This window comes from Onychomys torridus, chromosome 6 (genome assembly GCF_903995425.1).
Source record: "Onychomys torridus chromosome 6, mOncTor1.1, whole genome shotgun sequence".
In the NCBI taxonomy this organism is placed as follows: domain Eukaryota; kingdom Metazoa; phylum Chordata; class Mammalia; order Rodentia; family Cricetidae; genus Onychomys; species Onychomys torridus.
The window spans coordinates 30,719,518-30,744,222 of NC_050448.1; the positions used below are offsets into that span (position 1 = coordinate 30,719,518).

Below are 24,705 nucleotides of genomic sequence, written 5' to 3' on the forward strand. Positions count from 1 at the left end.
TACATAAAAGCTCATTGATTGCCGAGTCCTGTTTGTTGTGTTTTAATTCATGCTGTCTACCCTTGATAAATATTTGAGCTTTGAAGCTTTTTTCTTGTGTTTCTCTAGAGTACAGTTAATAATTTTTTTATAAAGTCATTGTTTTTCAACCTGGGTATGGTAATATGTACTTGTAATCCCAGCACTTGGGAGGTAGATGCAGGAAGATGTAGAGTTCAAGGCCTCCTACCACCCTGTGTCTGAGGTCAGCCTGGGCTACATGAGACCCTGTCTGAACTCTACACCACCACCTCCCAAATAAAAGTCATTTTGTTGTTAGTCTTCACTGTAGATATTCATTTCCATGAGTTTGTGTGTGTGTGTGTGTGTGTGTGTGTGTGTGTGTGTGTGTGTGTGTGGTTTTTGTAGATAGGCTCTATTATTAAGTTGACATTTGCAATATCAAGTGCAGATTATCAGTGCTTGGTTGAACTCTGAGGTTGCTGATTTCTTGACTTATTGGCTACTGGATTTTTTCATTTACATAGAAACAGCATACTACATAGAGTTCAGATTTAGAGACTCAAAAAAAAATTACAAAATACTATGTGCTGTAATCCCTGCCATAAGTTTTCTAAATAAAATCTCTATAGCAAACTATATAGCCTCATCATATATACCAATTAGTGGGTAGTTTGTCAGAATAGTTTTACTTAAGTATGATTAAGGAGGAAATAAATATGAATATAGTTAAAGTGTTATCCCCTTTTATTTAAATTATTCAGTTCCTCTGGTATGTTCTTTGCTAAGTGGTAGCCAACTTATTTTTTTAGTGAATTGTTTATTTATTATTTTTTTAAATTTTATGTTCATTGGTGTTTGGCCAGCATGTATGTCTATGTGAGGATATTGGATCCTCTGGAATTAGGTTTACAGACAGTTGTGAGCCGCCATGTGGGTTTTGGGAATTGAACCAGCCAGTGTTCTTATCCACTGAGTCATTTCTCCAACCCCTGCCAGCTCTTTTTTTATTTTATGTTAAATTATTGTAATTTTTATATTTTTTATTAAATTTTCATTTTAATGAAGCAAGTAATTCCAAGGTTTTGCTTTTACTGTTTTCTTAGACAATGCTATACTCCAGTATGATAATAAAAAGATAATTTTGTTAGCATTTTATAGAAATCACCGATGACCAGTTTGATTTTCATACATACTGTATGAGGAAGATTACCCTTAGATCATATGTGGACTTATTAAAACTAGAAGATGTACTTCGGCAGCATCCATTTTACTTCAAAGCAGCAAGAATTGCTATTGAGATCTATTTGAAGCTTCATGACAACCCTCTTACAGATGAAAATAAAGAACACGAAGCTGATACAGGTATAACATTCAAAGATTTATCATTATTTACTGTTTATGGGAACTTATGTTCATGAATAATGTAGTTCCTCCCATCCCCAGAGATTTGATTAAGTATCTTGGTGGGAAGTTGTTATCCAAGACTAGAAAACGATGGGTATTTTGTTAATTTGTCTAAGCAATAGAAGGAAAATACCACTTTTATGCTTCCAAAATAAGTTAGGCATAGACTTAATTTGGTGTTTGCTTTTAGAGTTTTGTTTTGGTATTTGAGGGGCAACTAAGGATCTAATCCAGTGCCTTTTCCTATCAGGCATCTATTACTGAGCTTCTTCCTCAGCCAGGCATTTAATTTATGATTAGATGTTTTTATCTAACAAGCTTGAATTGCCTAAGTTTCACATTTAATATCAGATTTACTCAGATAACTATAATACTATAATTGCTGGCCATATAATTAGAGTGGAAACTCTACATTCGTGTTGACTCTTTAGTATAACTTGGTACTCCTTAAAAAAAATAAACAATCCAGTTATTAATTTGGTCCATGCATTTGTGTGTGCGTTGATTCTGTCTTTCTACCATGTGAGTTATAAGACTTGGCACAAGTTCTCTTACCCACTGAGCTACCTCACTTGATCTAGTCATTCCTTTTTGAGTAGCAGTTTGTAATTGACCCAGTGAAAGATACATTTTGCGTGAACATTAAAGTCCAGTTTAGAATTAAACTAGAAAAAATTCTCAGGAAAGATGGCTCACACCTGCAATCTAAGGACTTAGGAAGAAAGTCTTAGGGAGTTCAAGGTCAGTCTGGGCTATAGAATAAGAACCTGTCTTGAAAAAAAAAAAAATAAGATTTTTGTTTTGTTTTTTCGAGACAGGATTTTTCTGTGTAACAGTCCCAGCTGTCCTAGAACTCACTCTGAAGACCAGGCTAGCCTTGAACTCGGAGATCTGTTTGCCTCTGCTATCTGAGTGCTGGAATTAAAGGTGTGTGCTACCTCCACCCGGTGAAAAAAAAAATAAGATTTAAAAAAAAATGAAGCCTAGAAAAATTGTGACTCATCCTTTTCACTCCTTTTTGTTTAGTTAGTTATCAAGATTTCTAGGGAGAAGTCATCCCATCTCAAAGTAAAAGTACTCTTTCATATATGATATTTATTATATGTATAAATATTTTTAACTTATGACAGTTTTACTGTATGAATTGACATGAGTCCTTTTAAGATAATGGCAGATACATATGGCTACAACCAGGCATGGAGACAGAAAAGAGAATTTGGATTTCAAGGCTAGTTTATAGCATGCTCAAGGATTGCTTAGATTACATTGTGTCTTAGTTAGGGTTTCCTTTGCTGTGAAGAGACACCATGACCAAGGTAACTCTTACAAGGAAAACATTGAATTGTGGTTGGCTTACAGTTCAGAGGTTTAGTCCATTATTGTCACGGCAGGAAGCATTGTGGCATGCAGGCAGACATAGTGATGGAGAAGACCTGAGAGTTCTCTATCTGGTTTCCTAGGTAGCAAGAAGAGACAGTGAGCCACTAGGCCTACTTTGAGCTTCTGAGATGTCAAAGCCCACCCCCAGTGACTGGCTTCTTCCAATAAGGCCACACCTCCTAGTAGTGCCATTCCCCATGGGCCTGTTGGGGCCATTTTTATTCAAACCACCACACATAGACCCTGTGCCAGAAGAGCCAAAAGTGGATCATAGCTCAGTTGATAGATTTCTTTTCGAGCATATTTAAGGCACTATAAAAATATAGTCCAAAAAATGTAGTCCCATCTGTCAAATCTACATAGTGATCTGGCTTTCATAAAATGTTATTAGAGCATAATGAAATTATTCTTGTTTGTTTGTTTTTTGTTTTTTGTTTTTTTGTTTTGTTTTTCTTTCCAAGACAAGGTTTCTCTGTGTAGCTTTGCGCCTGTCCTAGAACTCGCTTTGGAGACCAGGCTAGCCTCGAACTCACAGAGATCCACCTGCCTCTGCCTCCTGAGTGCTGGGATTAAAGGCGTGCGCCACCACCACCCGGCGCTGAAATCTGTTCTTTTTAATGTCATCTGTGCTGCTTTCATGTTTCAGCTGGTTAGTTATGAGAGCTTTACTTACAAAACTGAAAATACTTGGTATCTTGCCTACTGCCTGAAAAATGTGCTGATCTTAGCATAGTATTATCTATAGCTTGTATGTACAGCATCATTGAAAATCTTAAGAGTCTAGAGTCAGCCTGAAGTAGGCCTCAATCCTTGCTTTGTCTTTCATTGTCTCTTTAACTCCCTTACCTCCCCAAAATCTCCAGATCCTTAGTTTTCTAATGTCTGTCCATATTGTCAGGATTGTTTCAAGGCCCTCTTTTACTACTGTGTCCTTAATATTTTAAATACCTTATATTAAATGGCATAGTATTTGCATAAAACCCATTCACTTGGTTTAAATTATCTTTGGATTACCTTGTAGTACCTTGTATGATGATTCATTTCTGATGTACTGTGAATAGTTTTTTTATTTAGGGATTGCAGGCAAAGGAAAAAGTCTACATGTATCAAACATAATTTTTTATTATTTTTGGTTTTTTTGAGATAGATCTCACTCATTAGCCCAGGCTATCCTGGAACTCACAAAAATATCTGTTTTAGGCTGCAAAGCGAGATTGTTTGGAGAGAAGGAAAAAACAAATTCCCATATAAACAAACAGCATCTATTTGCAACTAAATGGTTTCACCATCTTTCTTCTGCTAGTAAAAGTATGAGAGTCTAGCGGGGCAGTGGTGGCACATGCCTTTAATCCCAGCACTTGGGAGATAGAGAGGCTGGCGAATCTCTTGAGTTCTAGGCCAGCCTGGTCTACAGAGCAAATTTCAGGACAGCCAGAGCTACACAGAGAAACCCTGTCTTGAAATCACCAACACAAAAATAAACAAAAAATATGGAAATCTAAAGATCTCTTTATTTTACAGGGTTTCTTTTCTTTTGGGTTCTGATTCAGTGTGAGTCTGCCTATATAGTTCTATTCAGAACATGGTGGCTACTTGTGTAAATGTTGTTGTTGAAGTCCACACATACCTTTACCATCTTTTTTGTTGTATTCTTCAGGGTGAGTGGTCCTCTTAGGTACTCTCTGAGTTCTGGATTTTAATGTCCCAACCTTCTGCTTTTGTTTTGGCTCCCTGGTACTTTAGATTCTTTTTCTCAAATTCTCTAGGACAGCAAGAAGAAGCAGGTGTTATACTCAGTGTTTTGATTAGAAATCACTTTAGCTAGGTCACTTAGTTTATTTGATATGTTTTGTAGCAGTATTGAAAAGCTTCCCACCATGTTCACTTAAGCCTGCTTTTCCTTGAGGCCCTTTATTTCTCTTTCTCTCTACCCCTTCCTTCTTATTCTTTTCTTTTTCTTTCTGTCTTTTTTTTTTTTTTTTTTTTAAATATGAGTCTCACTATATAGCCCTTGCTAGCTTGGCTCACTGTATAGACCAGGCTAGTCTTGAATTTACAGAGATTCCTGCTTCTTCTGTCTTCCAAGTGCTAGGATTACAGGCATGTGCCACCACCCTCTGCTCAAAAAAAGAAACAACAACAACAAAAGAAAAAACCAAAAATTTGTCAGATCATTCTAGTATAGTGTTATTTAATATGTAAACAATATTACTGTCACAAAATAAAGTTGATTTAGAATAAATAAAATAATTAAGAGCAGGGAGCGGTTAAGCTCATGTGCTGCTCTTAGAGAGGACTCAAGTTGGCTTGCCAACGCCCATGTTGGGTAGCTCACAATTGTCTGGCTCCAGGGTGTCTGACATTGTCTTTTGACCTTTGTAGGAATTACATTGACATACATTCCACCCCCTCCACATACATATATTTTAAATAAATAGTTATTAGACCCTGGTGAGGTAGCTCAGCAGTTAAGAGTGCTTTCTACTCCTGCATAAGATCAGAGATTGGTTCCTATTTCCACTCCTGTTTTAGGGGCTACAATGCTCTCTTCTGTCCTCCGAGGGCATTGGTTATACACATAACATAAATATAGACAATATATCCTATCTTAGTCATTGTTTTATTTCTGTGAGGAGACCCCATGGCCAAGATAACTGTTTTAAAAGAAACATTTAAGAGAGCTTGCTTCCAATTTTACTCTATTATCATCATGGCGGGGAGTATGGTGGTAGGCATAGTCATGAAATAGTTGAGAGATATATCCTGATACTTAGGTTGCAGGCAGAGAGAGGGGAGGTTAGTACTGGGATGGGCTTTTGAAACCACAAAGCTCACCCTAGTGATGTATTTCCTTCAATAAGGCCTTACCTCCTAATCCTTCTCAAATGTTCCACTCTGATAACTAAGCATTCAAATATATGCGCCTGCGGGGGCCATTCTTACTGGAACCACCACACCTATACCCATAAAATTAAATTGTGAACATTTCTAAGGTAGTTAAAATGACTTACTTAGTTAATGTGCTTATAATTCTGTTAACACAGCAAACATGTCTGACAAAGAGTTAAAGAAACTACGTAATAAACAAAGAAGAGCTCAAAAGAAAGCCCAGATAGAAGAAGAGAAAAAAAATGCAGAAAAAGAAAAGCAGCAGAGAAATCAGAAAAAGAAAAAGGACGATGACGATGAGGAAATTGGAGGCCCCAAAGAAGAACTTATCCCAGAGAAACTGGCCAAGGTATTTCATAGTCGTGCGCAGCTCAAGTGAGTGCGTGCCACGGCAGGCTTTTGGCATTGAAGATTTAGTTATCATTATGTGTTCATTGTGTTTGTTTGTTTTGTGCAGGGTGTGTGTGTGTGTGGGGGGGGGGGGGGGGAGAGACTGTTAGAGGACAACTTGGAGTCAGGCTCAGCTAGGCTACCTAACCAAGACCCTGTCTGAAAACAAAAAAACCAGGTTCTTATTTGTGAATTTTAACCATTGAGCCCAAACCTAGATACTTATTATCACATGAGTTATTTTGATTAATAACCTACTTTTGACCAGAGGATTAATATTCCATGGGGGTAGTAATTGTATAACTCATTGTGTTAAATGAATAGAATAAGCACGTTTTAGCATCACTAATCACTTGAAATCTGAAATCATTTTTTTCACTGCCTTATGTAAGATAATTAGGATATGAAAGGAACAGTTAGAGAATACATTTAGAATTATTTTTAATGATTTATTTGTCTATTTATTTATTATGTATACAGTGTTCCTCCTGCAGGTATGCCAGAAGAGGGCACCAGATCTCATTCTAGATGGTTGTGAGCCACTGTGGTTGCTGGGAACTGAACCCAGGTCCTCTGGAAGAGCAGCTAGTGCTCCTAACCTCTTGAGTTATCTCTCCAGCCCCTACATTTAGAATTATACAGTGCAAGTGGTCAGTACCTTCTCTTAGATGTAGCAAAAGTGCTATAAGAAAGAACAATGTGGTTTGACTCTTCCATGGGAATATTTGCATGCTTTTACAGTATGTAACTACTGGGAAGGAGCAGCATTTTCTGAGCTCCCTACAAAGCAGAACTGCTGTACCAGGCCTTTTTTAGAAGGTTTTCCTGAGTCTGGACTGCAGTGTTGTTTTTGTACCAGATATTACAATATGGTCTAATGATTATTAGTAGTTAGGGTTGTAGAGTTTCAGAACTGAGTGTTTCTGCGTGCGTTGTTTGAGAGAAACATGGTAAAAGGAACCCCTCTCATAGATCGTTCCTCACTTCATAGTATTATTACCTGCTAGGAACGTAAGACTCCTCTCTTCCTAGTTTAAGATGCCCTTATCCAGTAGCATTCATACTTACCTGGTAGTGGCAAGGTCAGATTACAGCAAGCCATAATTATTAGTTGCAACTTGAAGGTTATTGTAAAAATCGCTGTCAAATCTGGGCAAATAGCCTAAAGTGCCGTGTGTGTGTGTGTGTGTGTGTGTGTGTGTGTGTGTGTGTGTGTATCAGAAATTTAGTGTTGATTAACTCAAGGTATCATATGTATAACAGAACAAAATCCATTTAATCATCAGTAATTCTACCCACAGAGAAATGGAAAATGGCATGGGATTAGTTAATAAGTTTGATAGTCATTCAGCTCAGGATAAATCTGAATCAGTTTTGATAAAAGTTTGTTTATTTCTTTTGAGCAGGAGCTCACTCTAGCACAGGCTGTCTTCAAGCTTCTACTAATCCTCCTTCCTAAGACTCAAGTGCTAGAATTACAGGCATGAGCCACCATACCCAGCATAAAATCTTCAAATTTATAAATTGCCTTGAAATCTAATCTTCATAAGGCATACTGTATAGGGGTATATCTTTCTGTCTTCCAGCATAGCAACAAAAAAAGTCTAAATTATTTCTCTAGTTTAGCATGGGTTGGTAAATTGTATTCATGATTTCTTCGTGTACTGTATTTCTCTTCATCCTTTCCAAGGACCACCAAACTGTAGTGTTCTTTCTGTATAAGTAGACCATTTCTTTAAGATTTATTTTATGTGTATGAATATTTTTGTGTGTGTGTGTGTGTATGTCTGTGCACCACAGAAGTTTCTGGTGTCAGCAGAGATAAGAAGGTGGTGGTATTGGATCCCCTATAACTAGAGTTACTACATCGTTATAAGCCCTGATGTGAGTGCTGTGAACCAAACCTGGGTCCTCTACAAGAACAGCAATTGCTCTTAACTACTGAGCCATCTCTCCAGCCCTAGTCAGTCATTTTTACTGCTCTTCTAGAGGACTATCACCCATTCAATGGCTTACAGCAGTTTGAACTCCAGTCCCAGGATATCCCACACTCTTCTGGCTTCTGAGGGCACTGCAGCATATGATGTACAGGCACACATGCAGACAAAATCCAATATTCATAAAAATAGTAAGATTTTTTAAAAAAATTAAGAGTTCTAGAGTTGAAAATTACCTTTGTGTGGGAGGTTAAAATTTGACAGTATATTTCTGGGTAACTGGTAAGTGCCTTTTTTATTTTTTACTTTTGGCAAAAGAAAACAGCAGTTTAAATTAAATTCATATTCCTCAAGAATCTTACTTCCTTTTTTATAATGTCTTTTATTTTGGTAGGTTGAAACTCCATTGGAAGAAGCTATTAAGTTTTTAACACCGTTGAAGAATTTGGTGAAGAACAAGATAGAAACTCATCTTTTTGCCTTTGAGATTTACTTTAGGAAAGGTAGGCTATTAGGGTACGGTGGCCTGATCAAACTGTCACTCCATTGCTTAGGGTTAGTGTCACTCACCACTGTTGCATTTTTTTGGCAGATGCCAGTATAGATTCCTCATAGAAATACATGCTGTACACAGAATGTTGTGGGGAAATGCAGTGATATATTTGACCTCTTAGGGAGCACAAAGCCCAGCAATACACACATACACACCTAGGATGAAGTCAGAGACAGTGATCATCATGTGTGATTCAAGGAGAGAACTGAGGAGTTTGTGATAGAAATACTTCATAAAATGGAAAGCGAAGAACAGTGGGTGACACAGTTAAGCAGCAAATAAGTTTTAGCTATTATGAGTTGACGTCATAAATGGAAACTAGTCTCTGAGCTGGATCTTAAAGGATAGTTCATGATTCTCAAGGAAAGAGTATCCACTAAAAACACTAGAAAGTGTCAGCAGTGTTGGTATCTGTATTTTTTGGAGGGGCCAGGAGAATGGCCTTGTCTTTCACATTTAGAATGCTCATGTGTGTACACATACACACACACACACACACACACACACACACACACACACACACACAATTTCAGTGTTGAATTTATGTAACTCAGTTCATTGGGAAAGTTTATTATGGTAGTACGAATTGAAGTGAAAAGAAACTGATTATTAGTCAGATCAAAGTAAGGCTGTTACATCAAAAAGTAGTTGTTATGAAGCTGGATGAGGTTCATACTTGTAGTCCCAGCTACTAGGAAGTTGAGGCAGGAGAGTTATAGCCCATTAGTTCAAGGCCAGCGTGGATAAAACAAATAGACTGTAATGTAACTTTTATTTTGGAATAGGATGCAAAACTTAGTATTAGTTGAATGTTTATTTGTTTTTTGAGAAAGTCCCTGTGTTCCCCCTGGCTAGCCTGGAACTCAGTTTGTAGATCAGAGGCTAGACTTGAACTTGGCAGCAATCCTTCTGCCTTTGCTTCCTGAGTCTGGGATCATGAGTTTGTATCAGCATGCCCAGCTGTTACTATATTTATATAGATACATAATATAGAATGGATAGGAAGAAATATATCAAAAGATAACAATTGTTTCTTGATAGATTTTTAAGTAGTTAAAATTTATCTTAACTATATTTCCTATTTTCCTATTTAAATAAGTTTTTCAAATAGGTAATTTTCACAATTAACAGTTAAACTGCCCCCCCTCCCCCCTTGCAGGAGGTGAGGGGGGAGGAATAGGATTTCACTATGAGCCATGGCTGGCCTGTAATTCATAGACTTCCCACGGGCTTTTTCTCCTGATTGGTAGGCTTAAAGAGGTGCACCACCATGCCAAGCTAACCCAGTTCTTTTTAAAATTAATCTTGGAGGGCCAGCAAGTTGGCTCACCAGGTACCCCCAAGCTGGACAATTGAGTTCCAACCTCAGAACCCATTTGGAAGAAGGAGAAAACTGACTCCTCCTGCAAAAAAAAAAAAAAAAAAAAAAAAAAAAAAAAAAAAAAAACTGACCTCCACAAGCACACACAAAATCAGTCAGTCAGTCCATACAATTCTTAGTCCATTCTAGCAACTACTCCTGTAATCTCAGCAGGAGGCTCATGAGTTCTGGGCCAGCCAAAACACAGTGAGATCCTTGTGTCTAAAATGTAAATAAAAAACAAAAATGTTTTTAGGTGGCACCCCGAGATACACTAAAATTGCCATGTTCAAAGAGGCAATGAAGGGCTTTGTTCACTTGGCTTCTTGGCTGTGTTCTAATCTCAAAGGGGCCTCAGCATCTTGCAGTGCTATCTAGTAGATAATGATAAAGAGCATGGCAGGAATTTTAGTGTTTTCTGAGTTTTGAGGCCATGGGAAAGGAATTGTTTTAGAAGAACTTAGGGTTTTATACTTTGATATTTGAAGCATGATACCAAATTAGGAAAGTCTCAACAAAGAGGTGACTATTAAGAAGACTCAGTGTAAGTTTCTGTTTAACAGGTGGAGACACTGCTGAGACTTGGGAAAGGTAAGCAGATGGGAATAGGGATAGTGTAGAGCAATTAGAAAACATAGCCTGCCTGGGTAGATAGATGCATCCAGAGGTGGCAGAGGAGTCAGGGATGGACAGAGGAATGGTCAGGTGGAAGGAACGGTGTGTCTCAGAACACAGGAAGGGAGGAGATACAAGAGTTTCTTAGTAACAGATCATGTCTGTCTGTTTTGATTAAAGGAAGCTAGAAACGAAATGTTTCTCTGTTTATCTGATGCTAGTTCATATACCACAGAATGTTGTGTAAGTTCTGTTTTGTGGAGCCACTTGAAGAATGGCATATGAACATAACTGACATGTAGCCAATTGGAAGAAGAGCGTTTGCATCAAAGGTGTTAGAGCTTGAATGTGATTGAGTCTAAATTCACTTTTTGTGTTTCTAAGGTCCATGGCCCTTCCAGGAAGGACAACTTATTTATCAAATTGTCAAAATACTATTTTTTCTTTTTGTAGAAAAGTTTCTTTTGATGCTACAATCAGTAAAGCGGGCATTTGCTATTGATTCTAGTCATCCCTGGCTTCATGAATGCATGATTCGACTCTTTAATTCTGGTAGGTTTTTATTCCTGTACTGCACATATTTGACTAGTAGTTGGTAATGAGTGTAGGACTGGGAGTGGGTGGTTCACTGGGTCAGAGATTTTGCTGTTACTCCAGAGCACTTGAGTTTGATTTACAGGACCCACATTAGACAAATACCTCTAACTCCAGCTCTGGGCTATCAGTGCCATATTTTGGCGTCTAGTGGCACCTATGTATACACATACATAAGTAAAAACAAATAATAAATATTAAAAGTAAAAAGAATCTGAACACAACCTCAAAGTCATTTTAAAGGTATTACATATTTAGTTAGCTAAGAGGAAAAATGGGGTTCTTTTGTGATAAAGATCTTTATTTTAAGGCCTTAAATGCTATGTAGTGTTAGTATAGAATTGTTTGGTTCAAGTATTTGACAATTATTTTTTACTCTCTTTCTCTGTTTCTGTAGTGGGGATTGAACTTAGACCTTGTGCGTGGTAGGCAAAGCACCCTTTACTGAGTTGCAGCCCATGTATAAGTAACTTTATTACTTTAAAATAGTCATCTGAAAAAAAAAGTGCTTTTCAGTTATTTTGACAATCAGATCAATACATTAGTGTCAGTGTGTATTAGATTCATAGAAAAAAATACTTTTGAAGCTCTTTGCCTCCATCTGGGATAGAAATGTTAGGGTTCCAGATGTGCCTGACTCTATTTGGCTCCCCCCCCTCCCGCTCCCCGCCCCCCTATGTGGAGCTGAGGATCGAACCCAGGGCCTTGCGCTTGCTGGGCAAGCACTCTATCACTGGACCTCTCTCTGTGTGCGTGCGTGCGTGCGTGCGTGCGTGTTTCAAGACAAAGTTTCTCTGTAGTTTTGGTGCCTGTATCTCACTCTGTAGACCAGGCTAGCCTCAAACTCAACAGAGATCTGCCTGGCTCTGCCTCCCGAGTGCTGGGATTAAAGGTATGTACTACCACCGCCTTATTTTGCTCTTTTTTTTCTTTTCTCTTTTTCTTTTCTTTTTTTTTTTTTGGAGCAGAGGATGAAACCTAGGGCCTTGAGATTGCTAGACAAGTGCTCTACCATTGAGCTAAACCCCCAACCCCTATTTTGCTCTTTTTAACAGTAATCATTTAATATTTTATACTACAACCTTAAAGTGAATACTCACTAATCCCACATAAAATATGAATGTTCTCTGCCCATATTAACATTGCCAACAATCCTGAGGCTCCAATACTTAATTCTACCATCTGCTGAGAAGCTAATGGTATAAACCAAGTGTGATTTCAGTTTTAGGATATTAAAGGAACCAAATCAAAGTTCATTAGAAAATAGTTGTTTGTTTGTTTCTTTTTGTTTTTACCTGACATCTTACTGGTGATTACTTTTCCTTGATTCATGAGATTTACTGCCCTACCATGGAAGGTAATCAGAGTTTTATATATATATTCTGTCCACTAAACATTAGCAATAAATTATTGTGTAGTAAGCCTAACGATTGAGCTTTCACCTAAGATATAGGTAAAATTTCATTACATTGAATTCATAGAATTTTTTGTTATTGTTGCTTTAAATATTTATTTTATTAATTAATAGTTCTTGCTGTCCTAGAACTCATTGTGTAAACCAGGCTGGCCTAAAACACACACAGAAATCCTCCTACCTATAATTAAAGGCATGTGCCACTTGTATTTATTTGTTTGTTTGTTTATTTACTCATTTATTTATATTTGATGTGGAATATTTTGCATGTATGTATGCATAAGTATGTATATGTATTTTGTGCATGCCTGGTACCTATAGAAGCCAGAAGAGGATGCCAAGAACAGAACCCATATTCTCTGCAAAACATTAAGAGTGCTTTACCATAGAGCCATCTCTCTGGCTCCCAAATATCATTTTAAGTTTGCTCAGTAGCTGGGATTTTGTTGCTGTTGGTGCTTTTAGTTTGTGTCCTTTGGCTTATTCATAGTTTGGTGCATGAGGGAACCAGATAATTGTACCTTCGTGGAGAACACAGCTACAGTATACAGGAGTCTTTTTTTTGTTTCGTTTTTCTCATTTCCCTTGCCGGTTTTGTGAGACAGGGTCTTACTAGGTAGTTCTGGCTCATCTGAAATTTCCTATGCTGGACGTGAACTCAAAAAGCTCTGCCTCCTAGCCACCACCACGCCTAGCTTACTAATTTTAAAACTGAATAGGCCTCAAGGTTTGTTTGTTTGGTGTGTGTGTGTGTGTGTGTGTGTGTGTGTGTGTGAGTGTGTGTGTGTGAGAGAGAGAGAGAGAGAGAGAGAGAGAGAGAGAGAGAGAGAGAGAGAGAGAGAGAGATTGAGATTAAGATTACTAAGTGAGGATAGTTTTTGCAAATGGCTGTTAGTCATGTTAGGGGTTTACTTTCAAAAATTTATGTGCATGTGTGCCAGCACCATAGTGTACATGCAAAGGCCAGGGGACAATTGTGAGAGCTGTGTATACTCTGAAAATCATTAAGTTGTTAACTTTGCAACAAGCAGGTTATCTTTCAGGCCTGAAGATAGGGTACTTTTTATGTGTACAGATAATACATTTTAAATTTTATGGTGTGTTTTATTTTCTTCCATTTTTTTCCCCCCTGAGGGAAAATAAGTTAAAAACAATGATGAAAACAGTTAACCCTCCTTCCAAAAGTAATGCAAGCTGTACAGTTGCTTTCTGTGTGTATATAAAGGCAAGGTCTCTCTGTGTAACAACCCTGGATGTCTTGGAACTTGATTTGTAGACCAGGCTAGCATCTAACTCAGAGAAATCTGCCTATCTGCCTACCAAATGCTGGGATTAAAGGCCTTCAACACCATCACCCAGCTAGAAATTACTTTTTATCTTACAGAAGATAGTATTCGTTGAAATTAGCTAAGTTTATTTTAATAGCTTTTATTCCTTTTCTGCTCTTCCTTCCTGAAAAATAAGCTTTGATAAATGGTAAGAAAGTGTTAAAAGTAAACTATAATGAAGGGTAAATTAAAGTTTTTAGTAACTTAATCGAGCCTCTTAGCTTTATAAAATAAATGCTATTTAACCAACCAATAGCTTATCAGTGAATTATTTGGTTTATGATTATGTGTAGGCTATTTCTTTCTTTCTTTTTTTTTTTTTTTAAGATTTATTTATTTATTATGTTCTTCTCCCATGTATGCCTGCATGCCAGAAAAGGGCACCAGATCTCATTCTAGATGGTTGTGAGGCACCATGTGGTTGCTGGGGATTGAACTCAGGACCTCTGGAAGAGCAGCCAGTGCTCTTAACTTCTTAGTGTTCACTTCTTTCAAACTTAAGATAATAATTCATTAATGGAATGCATTACTACCACTTGAAAAGCAAATAGAAATAAATACATAGAAAATGTCAGTATATATTGCACACATTGAGGATATGGGATATATGTATGTTACATAAATGTTTAGCTGCAGTAAAAAATTGAAATTGATCAACAGTTTTTGTTTGTTTTGTTTCGTTTTATTTTGAGACATGGTTTCTCTGTGCAGTTTTGGTGGCTGTCCTGGATCTCACTCTGTAGACCAGGCTGGCCTCAAACTCAGAGATCTGCCTGGCTCTTCCTCCTGAGGGCTGGGATTAAAGGTGTGCACCATTACCGCCCGGCGATCAGCAGAGTTTTTAACTGAGGAAAATCTACTTACTGTTTTCAAAAGTATAGTAAAATAATAAGTATAATTTATTGAATACCATGTACATAATTAGAACTTTGACACACAGTAGCTTTTCCTTAAGGAATCTTCTAGGTTACTTCTTACACACTTTCAAGTTTATTTTAACGTGAGTAGCTCCATCCACAGTTCCTGAAGATTAAGGTTGGTGAAGTTGGTCATGTTTCATTTTTGCTTTCACTAGTAAATGCTCCTTGGGTTTAGAGGACGAAGAACTACTATAAGCTTTATCAGAGTATCTAACTAACTGCTGAGAGAGTGTCTTTGTAATTTCTTCAACAGTGTGTGAAAGTAAAGACTTACCTGAAACAGTTAGAACAGTATTAAAACAAGAAATGAATCGTCTTTTTGGAGCAACAAATCCAAAGAATTTTAATGAAACTTTCCTGAAAAGGAATTCGGATTCATTGCCACATAGATTATCAGGTAATCATTTTATTTGGTCCTTCTGGTAGCCATCTTGAACAACTTTAGTGCTTTAATGAATCACTGTCAATGTATGGTATAGATTTTGCTCAAAATGGCAATGTGCACTGTACTTTTTATTACTAGGAAAACAGGCATCATTTAGTTACCTCTATATTTAAAATTTTTGTGAAACAGAATTGTTACAGTAAAACCAGATACATTGTTTCTACTAGTTCAGAACCAACATTATAAATAAATAAATACAGTTGATTTTTTTTTTTTAATGTGGGGGGGGGGCGCAGGTAAGGACTCACTGTGTACCCGTACCTGACCTGGAAGTCACTATGTAGACAAGGCTAGCCTCTAATTCACAGAGATCTGCCTGCTTCTGCCTCCAAGTGCTGAAACTGAAGGCATGTGGCACCTCGTCCAGAACCACATCAGAGTTAAGGGGTTTTCTCTCTAGTCCCCACCCACCCCAAAATGCATTTAAGTGTACACTACAATACTGTGCGGGTAGAGCTTGTGTTCTCCTCCTTGTGCTTCCATTATTGTGATTAGAAAGTTCTTAATGTGATTTTGATTTCTCATGCTTTTGTGTTTTGTCAGACTTGGAAAGCTAAACACCTGAAAACATCTTACATTTCAGAAAGTGTGAGGCCAGAAGACTCAGTCACCATGCACCAAAGTCTGGGCTTTATTCATGTGCTTTGAAAATATCTGGTTAAGGCTGTTGGTGCACACTATTAATCCCAGTACTCTGGAGGCAGAGGCAGATGGATCTCTGTGTGTTCATGGCCTGCCTGGTCTACCTAGCAAGTTCCAGACCAGTGAGCTACACAGTGAGCTCTCTCTCGTACAAAACAAGGCAAACCTGGCTAAGGCTTAGAAGCTTTATATGCCATTGTGGCATGAATGCCAGCTTTTGTCTCGTGACTGTTTCTTTCATTGCCTTTTCCCACATGAAGTACTGAACCATTTCCCCTTAGCTACCAATTATTGTATTTATTTTAGTAGGAAAATGATTCACAATCTCATTACACCAAGACTAGTATTAGAGTATTTGTTTTGCTTCATGTTTCTTATTATGCGTGGTTTACTAACATTTTATTCCATTGGGTGGATCTTTTATGTACCTCAGTCTTTTCTCCTACTTTAGACAATCCAACCCTCAGGGGGGTGTTGTAATAACAGTGTCTCCCATGGCTGTATCATGTTGCATTGCTTGAGCACACCTTCTATTTTATATCTGAATAAATAGATGCCAAGACTTGGTTCAAGGTTTCTAAACTAAGACACCTCTTTCCTCCCATTTAGCTGCCAAAATGGTATATTATTTAGATTCTTCTAGTCAGAAACGAGCAATAGAGCTGGCAACAACACTTGATGGGTCCCTCACCAACAGAAACCTTCAGGTAATGGGGTCTACTTATTGATTTTAAGTGATCACTCTAAGAAACTTACCTACTCTTCCACTTCTCTCTAAAAGTGTTGAGGGGCTGTGTGCATATGTTTGTCTTTGTGTTCTTGTACACAAGTGTACCAGGTTAGTTGGTACTTGGTAACTAGTTTCATGTATATAACTTCAAATAACTTTATTTAGAAATATGTTATAATGAAATTACATGTACTCAGGCTAGAGAGATAGCTCAGCAGTTAAGAGCACTGGATGTTCTTGCAGGATAACTAGATTCAATTTCCGGCACTCACATAGCAGCTCAGAGATGTAACATCAGTTCTAGAGGATCTAACACACTCTTCTGGCTTCCCTGGACACTGAGCACACATAAAGATAAAACATCCGTACATCCAAACATTTATTTAAAAGTTAATAAACCTTTTGAAATTTTAAAAAATAAACATGGTTGTTTTGGATTTCAGTTATATTTTGGATATCTATACATCTCACAACCACTACTCTCAGCAAGGATTTTGACAGATTTAAAATGTACTTAGAGCCAAATGTAGTGGTGCACAACTTTAATCCCAGCATTCAGGAGGCTGAGGCAAAGGCAGGCAGATCTCCGTGAATTCAAGGTCAGCCTGGCGAACATAGTGAGTTCCAGGACTGCCAGAGCTGCATGGTGAGACCCTGTCTTGAAAAAAAACAAAAGATGTTCTTAGCATAGACTAAATTGAAAAAACAAAATAATAATTTTTTAGAGTAATATATTATGAGAATATGATGTCAATTCTAATTTAAACTATAAAGAAAAGTTAGCTACATTATATTATGATTGGTCCAATAAAGAGAGTAATTGGTGTTGCCCAGGCTATTAATCCCAGCACTTAGGAGGCAGAGACAGGTAGATTTCTGTGAGTTGGAGGCCAGCCTAGTCTACAGAGTAAGGCCCTGTCTAAAAAAAGAGTGCTTGCTGAAAAATAGCTTAATGTGTTTATCAATACAAATGAAGGCAATATATCTTTTCTTTTAAAGATTTATTTGTATGTGTTTGTGCATTTGTGAAAGTGTGCATTCTAGAAGATGGTGTCAGATCCCATGGGTTTGGAGTTTTGGGCATTTACAGGACATTTGTCTTGTTACGTGTGAAGTCATCTGGACTGAGCCATCAATCCAGCTTAAGAGTGAAAGTCGTGAAACCTGAGGTTGTCAAGTAATGCACCATTGGGGTAGAGTGTGAATGTAGTGTATTTTGTATCCTGGCAGGATTTTTTGGAGTGCTATGTATATGGAAACTAAGTAGTGTTGTCTAACTGAAAAGAAAATGTGAGGGAGCTGGAGATGTGGCTCAGCAGTTAAGAGCACTGGTTGCTCATCCAAAGATCAGCAACCGCATGGTGGCTCATAACTATCTGTAATGAGATCTGGTGCCCTCTTCTGTCCTGCAGACATACATGCAGGCAGAACATTGTATACACAAGAAATAAATAAATCTTTTTAAAAATGTGAGGAATGCACATAACATGAAACATTTTAAAATGCAGATACAAATATAGGAGAGAGTGAAAGACGTGTGTGTGTGTGTGTGTGTGTGTGTGTGTGTGTGTGTGTGTGTGAAAGAGAGAACCTGTTTTTCTAATCACTTTTTACTAGACATTTTTCTGCTTACTTAATTCTTGGACATTCCTTAAGATTGCTCCTTTTTACTTGTATTTATTTTGTGGGGGAGGGTTGAGGTAGGATTTCTCTGCAACAAGGATTGCGCTTTTTAAAAAAATACTTTTGTGTCAGTGTTTTGCCTGCATGTATGGATATGCACCATATGCATGCTTGGTGCTCTTGGAGGGCAGAGGAGGGCATTGGATCACTTAGAACTCATTAGGGATGGTTGTGAACCACCAGGTGGATGGTGAGTACCAAACTCTTATGAGGTCTCTGCAAAAGCAACAAGTGCTCTCAACTGCTGAGCCATTTCTCCAGCCTCATGGTTCCTTAATTTGAATTTGGAGTTTAATAACAGGATTTGATTTTGGTTTTGTTTGTTTGTTGAGAGTAGCCTTGGCTGGACTAGAACTCACTATGTAGCATAGACCAGACTGGCCTTGAACTCATAAAGGTCCACAGGCTTCTGCCTCACAAGTGCTGGGACTAAATATGGGCCACCATGTCCGGGCCAGTATTTGATTTTGCTTGCTCATTGCTTCCCCAAAAGAAGGAAAGAAAATGTCCCACATGTAGAAATCAGCATTGGGCCAAACTAGACTGAGGCAATGTTATTTCATAAGGTGTGTGATTATTCAAAGTACCCCTTTAAAAAACACTCTTTTTAGCTGGGCTGTGGTGGCATGCACCTTTGATAGCAGCACTCATGAGGCAGGCAGATGTCTGTGAGTTCGAGGCTAACCTTGTCTACAGAGTGAGTTCTAGGATAAGCAGGGATACACAGAGAAACCCTTTTTCTCAAAGCCCCTTCCCCAACACACACAAACAAAAAAAACCCACAGTACTTTTTTAATCCCTTATGTATCTCATCAAATGTATATACACTTCTCTTTGTATAATTTTGGTATAAACCCTCCATTTCTAAAGAAGTGGTTGAACTAGGCCTTAAAGACCATCCTAATGGGATTTATAGGTAGGACGAAATGCTGTTGTTTTCCTTAAATGTCTGTTTTGTTCTTATTTTGGAAATGGTTGAACATCATGTCTCATGTTAAGATCTGGTTTGTGTCGAGTTCTAACATGACCTTTTCTTTTCTTTAGACTTGCATGGAGGTGTTGGAAGCCTTGTGTGATGGTAGCCTAGGAGACTGTAAAGAAGCTGCTGAAGCTTATAGAGCAAATTGTCATAAGCTTTTCCCTTATGCTTTGGCTTTCATGCCCCCTGGATATGAAGAGGATATGAAGATCACAGTTAATGGAGATAGCTCTGCAGAAACTGAAGAACTGGCCAATGAAATTTGAACATCATTAAACAAGCAAATGGAATGACTTTGGACCATATTAGTATATAATATTTTTGTCACGCACCTGCTGCATTGCTCTAACTTACACAGAATGAGAGGAGTAAATGTTCTTGCCTTCAAATAGTCTTTTACGTTTTGTATCCTGCTGAAAACTATATATAAAACATCTAACATTACAGGATATAGGTTCAGTTTCTTAAAAATTAAAAGCTGCTAAAATTGAAGGATTTAAAATAATGCCATATCTACTCCTATCTTCCCTGCCCATGTTTTTAAACTAATTTATATAAAATCTGGAGGCTATTACAGCTAACATAGCAGGTGTGTGGCAGAAATATTACTTTAAATTTGTCTTGTGAGATTTTACTATATCTCAGACAGCATAAATGCTGTTTTAGCACTGGATTCTTTCACTGAGCACAAAGAGTTGTTGGGGCTTTAGCATCTGACTGATTTTGTTACGGGGTTGATTCTTGACCATAGGAAGTATGCAATGTGAATCACTATGTACAGGGCCATCTACAACAGATGCTTGACGTTGTAGAGCCTGGGACACATAGCTACCAAGCAGATTATATGAAACCTAGAAGGTGTTCAGTATGCGTGTTGTGTTTCCAAAATTTGCTGTACATGATCAGTTTGGTGTTCTTGTACCACAGTTTTTAACCGAAGGAACCAGTTGGAACAATCTCAATTTCTAAAACTTGAAGAACTAAAATAACAATGCAAACCTTTAGCATTGTTTTGGCCAAACTTGTTAAAACTGTAATGCAAGAACCAAATGCACTGTGATGTGGCACCAACTAATTAGCAAGCATGAAATTTTCACCCGAGAGTGAAAAAAAGAAAATCTACCATGGCTTGAAGTTAAAGAGCAGAACTCCTGACTACCATTCTATGACTGATCAAGAGACTAATAGCTAAAAACCTCAGCAGGCCTTGTTCACGATATGCAGAGAAAGTGCTGCAGTTTAGATACCTCTGGAACTTTTCCACAGTGTCACAGGTTTGTAATACTTGAAGCCCTTCATTTCTAAGAATATAGTTCTTGCTCAGTTGTTTCAGGCAAGCCCAAGACTTTGTAATTTTTAAAGGGCCCAAGATTTTTTTTTCAATAACAGACCAGCTTCTTTTTCCTGCAGTTACAAATGTAATTTCTTTTTTTGTTGTCAAACATAAGGTACCAAATATGATGCAATAAATTGTTTTGAAAAACAGTTGTGTGAATATTTCCACTAATCCGAGTTGGGCTTCTGTGAAATACACAGGTGGAAACAGAGGTTGCAAGCCAGAGGCAATGCAATGCACTGTAGGGCTAGCACAGAGGGGAGCTTTTTAGAGTGGAGTAGAGGATGGTGTCAGGAAAGTTCAAGAATGAAGTAGAATGCTGCTCCTTTGTTCATATTTCACTGAGGGCTAGGATTGTGGCAGGTCCTGTGAATGTAATTCATAATCTGAAAGGAAAACTAAACACGACTATTTTGATTGGGAAAAACGAGCCTTAAACACGTCAAACCTGTACACTGAGAACTAGCCTCAGGCTCAATATTCTCTTTATGTTTGCAAGGTCTGAACAATTAAGTTTAAGTAAAATGAATTAAGTGTATATAAAATTGAACTTTTGTAGTATTTTAGTTATAGATAGTTCATACGCTAAAGGGAATTTTCAGAAGATCAGATTCTTTTATTTCATAGACATGATCTGCATTCCACACCCCAGTCTGACATTAGTGATACAAAGATAATTACAGTCTGAACTCCAGTGCTTTGCTTTAACCAGCCCTGTCTCAGGAACATCTAACAGATGGCAAAAAAAAAAAAAAAAAAAAGTAACCTTTAAAAAAACTTCTCCTATGAGTGGCAACTGAGGCTCTTATTGTTTGGAAAAAACACTAGTGCTACCTCTGCCACTAATTAGTGTTGGAGGAAGCACCAGCCATATTGTAGGCGTTTATGTGTGGACTTGTTTAAACTCTACTGTATATCACAATGAAATCTCTTTGTCTTGGCAATGTTCAAATGATGTAGATTGTCTTAGGATGAATACTCAGAAGTACTCAGAACTAATGCAGATGCCACCCGAGAGGAGCTAAATTCCTATCATGTATATTGTATTCCATCCCAATTTTACTGGAACTATTGAATAAATCTTTTATTTTCTTTCAGGTTTACTTGATAGTGTATACATTGTCTGGTGTCAAAGAACCTTGATTGGGTTCACCTAAAACATTGTACTCTTGAGTATATCAACTGGATCATTTCACATTTACCCCATCCCTATTCAGTTAATTTCCAGTGATACTGTGGGGGAAAACAGGGTTAGATAAACAAGATGGAAAAATGCAGTGTGATGTTGTAATCTAAACAAGTGCCTTATGTTTATTGCTAAGAACTGGTGTTACCAACCCTTTTAATAAGAAGGGGTTCCCTCGGCCTGTATTAATTAATATAGGAAAGTAAAGATCCTTTTGTTTTTCTTTATATTCACTATTGTCATTTCTCATTGAAAAGCTAAACTCTTGACTAGCTTAGTTTACTTAGCTTTAACTAGATAGTTGAGTCATACATTTTCACTTTTTTCTGTATTTATTATGCACAACAATAAAATGATCTCTAATAGCATGACTAAAAGTAGTGCCAATGTCACTGGAAAGCTTTCTGGGTCTTACAGGCCCTGTTTTTTCACCATGACTGTATCGGATGCTCTACTGCCCTGAGCTGTGGAATGAAAGCCGTGACTGTATGAAGAGCTCAGAGAACCCTGGTCTTGAGTCAGGTGGGTTGTAACAGAAATCCCTTCTGGTCAGTTGGCAAGACTATTTCCATTGCCATGCATAGCAGCATCCCTTTGGGGAAAGCTTAAACAGAGTGTTGCACATGGTAGGCATTTCTTTTAGATAATTATTGTCCTTGAGTTCTGAAGATAATGATAGTGAGAGAATTCAGACCAGCCTTCCTGATGGAAGGAGTCTTCCTTTTCTGCCTCATGCTCCTGATCTTTTAATTAAAAGATTCTTAATACCATTTTGCTGTTGTCTAAGCTTTGATGAACCAGTTGTTAAATCTAAGACAAACCCTATGAGATAGCTATGTCACACCACAGGAAGCAGAAATGGTTTCAGTTTTTGCTGGATGGAAATTACAATTTATAGCAATAAAAAGTTTGGAAAAGGTTATTTATCAAGTTTCACTTTTCTGTTCTACAGCTATGATTTGAGTATGGAACGTCTTTGTAGTGTGTAGGAGATTCTGGAGAATGCTGTATTTAACAAAGAATATTTTTTTATGTATACTCTAGTTCATATAGTAGATATATGAAGACATACTCATGGTAATCCTAAAAATAAGCAAAGGGTGCTAAAAGGGTGCTTTGTGTGAGGGTGCATGCCTGTAATCTCAGCACTTGGGAGATGGAGTTGAGGGCCAGTCTGGAAAGAAAGAGAGGGAGGGAGGGAGAGAGAGAGAGAGAAAGGAAGGAAAGAGAAAAAAAAGAAGGAAAGAGTCTAAACGTCTCCAGCTTGTTAGTTCATGCACTTGACTGAGGCACCATCATGTATTGAGGTTATAACCTCAGTTTTCTATGTACCTAAACCAGCCTTTGTTTCAGGGCTGCTTATACCAAATGTAAGGGTGTCACTAGCAGTGCAGCAAAACCATTCTGAGCTCTGCATAATTTTTGAGACAGTATCTCACTGTGTACCATTGCTTGCCTCAAACAGAGGTCTGCCTCCTCCCTCCTCAGTGCTGGGATTAAACACCATGCCTAACTATGAAGGCTTAAAATGATGAGTGGTGGGGGGCATACTTGTGTGAGAGCATTTGTGGAGGCCAGACAACTTGCATAGGAATCTCACCTTCCACCCTACATGTGTTTCAGGGATCAAACTCAGGTTACAAGGCTGCATGGCGCCTTCACCTGCTGGAATATTTCACAGGCCCATAAGTGAGGCCCTGGTCTCTAGTCCAAGCAAGAACCTGTATTTCATGCAGATGGCATATTTCTACATGTTGAAAATCTCATTGTAGTGTAAAGATGTCTGGCCTCTTCTGAGGACAAACTTGACTTCTCATTTAGGAGTAACAAGAAGTGAGGTGATTTTGAGAGTGTTGTAGATCTAGAGTTGGTTTCAACTAGGAGTGCTTGTCTCCTATGTTGACCTGTACATGACAGGCACATGGACCTTCTGTGCTGTCCCTGGGGTTTCCGTTGTTTGCTCCTGAATCAATTTGCCACCTGTTTCCTTTGTCATTGGAGGGTTTTCAGGACACGCTCCTGGCTGCATTGTTCTTCCAAACTGGCTTTTCTTAGGAGCTCTACTTAGCTGCCCTCAAGTAATCATTGCTGCTTTGTGTCTTTTAAAATGAAAAAGTTGCCATTTAAAGTAGATGGTAAAAAGACTATCTCCTAGATTCTGGAATACCAAATACTAGTAACTTTTCTGTTGGTTAACTTAGTTTTTTAAAAACGTGAGAGTAGTAGACATATTTAGGAACATGTATTCGGCTATACTTGTTCAGAAGTTCATTAAAAGGACCTAAGAATAAGCCAACTGCTTCACTTGTTGGTTTTATTTTGTTTTATTATAGTTGAAAAAGTTTTAAGCACTCTATTGAACATAGTATTTTCAGCTTACCTGCTCGAACTGTGTGAGTGAAATGTCCAATTGTAGCATGAAGTTACATGACATGCTTTGGCTCAAATCCCTGTATGTCCATTTTTAATTTGTTTTTATTTATTTGTATATTGAGTATGAACTTGGAGACCAGAGGACAACTTGCAGGAGTCAGTTCTCTTCTCCCACCAAGTGGGTCCCAGGATCTGAAATCAGATCATCTTAAAAGACAGAGGGATGAAAGGAATGCATCCTTGTTGAGAGTGGTGTGTGAATGTCATTGCCCCACAGAATGTAGGAAGTAGCAATGACCATGAACTTCGGTCATCTGCAAAATCTCAAATTTCCTATCCCTGGTCTGTGTGTGGTTATAGAAGGTACATCTTGGTCCTATCTGTTGGCCATAAGTAATCATCTCAAAATATTACAGATATGTATTTGTTGATGTCATCAGTATTTTTCCTCAAATGTAATCTTTACTCTTTTTTGTAGTTAGTCAGAAATGGCTGTGTCTTTTGTTTTGTTTTGTAGGACACAGGTGCTGGAAGTACCACGTCT

General features: G+C 37.9%; 1 protein-coding gene across 1 annotated transcript in view; it reads left to right on the forward strand.

The window, feature by feature from the left end:
- Positions 1-22,015, forward strand: part of Naa15 (N-alpha-acetyltransferase 15, NatA auxiliary subunit) — a 71,127-nt gene extending 49,112 nt beyond the window's left edge. Inside the window, exons 14-20 of the mRNA XM_036189647.1 lie at positions 1,152-1,365; positions 5,832-6,025; positions 8,398-8,506; positions 10,985-11,083; positions 15,041-15,184; positions 16,484-16,581; positions 19,332-22,015. Coding sequence (XP_036045540.1) covers positions 1,152-1,365; positions 5,832-6,025; positions 8,398-8,506; positions 10,985-11,083; positions 15,041-15,184; positions 16,484-16,581; positions 19,332-19,532 — 1,059 coding nt within the window. The 3' untranslated portion in view covers positions 19,533-22,015. The remainder of the gene's footprint in view (positions 1-1,151; positions 1,366-5,831; positions 6,026-8,397; positions 8,507-10,984; positions 11,084-15,040; positions 15,185-16,483; positions 16,582-19,331) is intronic.
- The last annotated feature ends 2,690 nt before the right edge of the window (positions 22,016-24,705 follow it).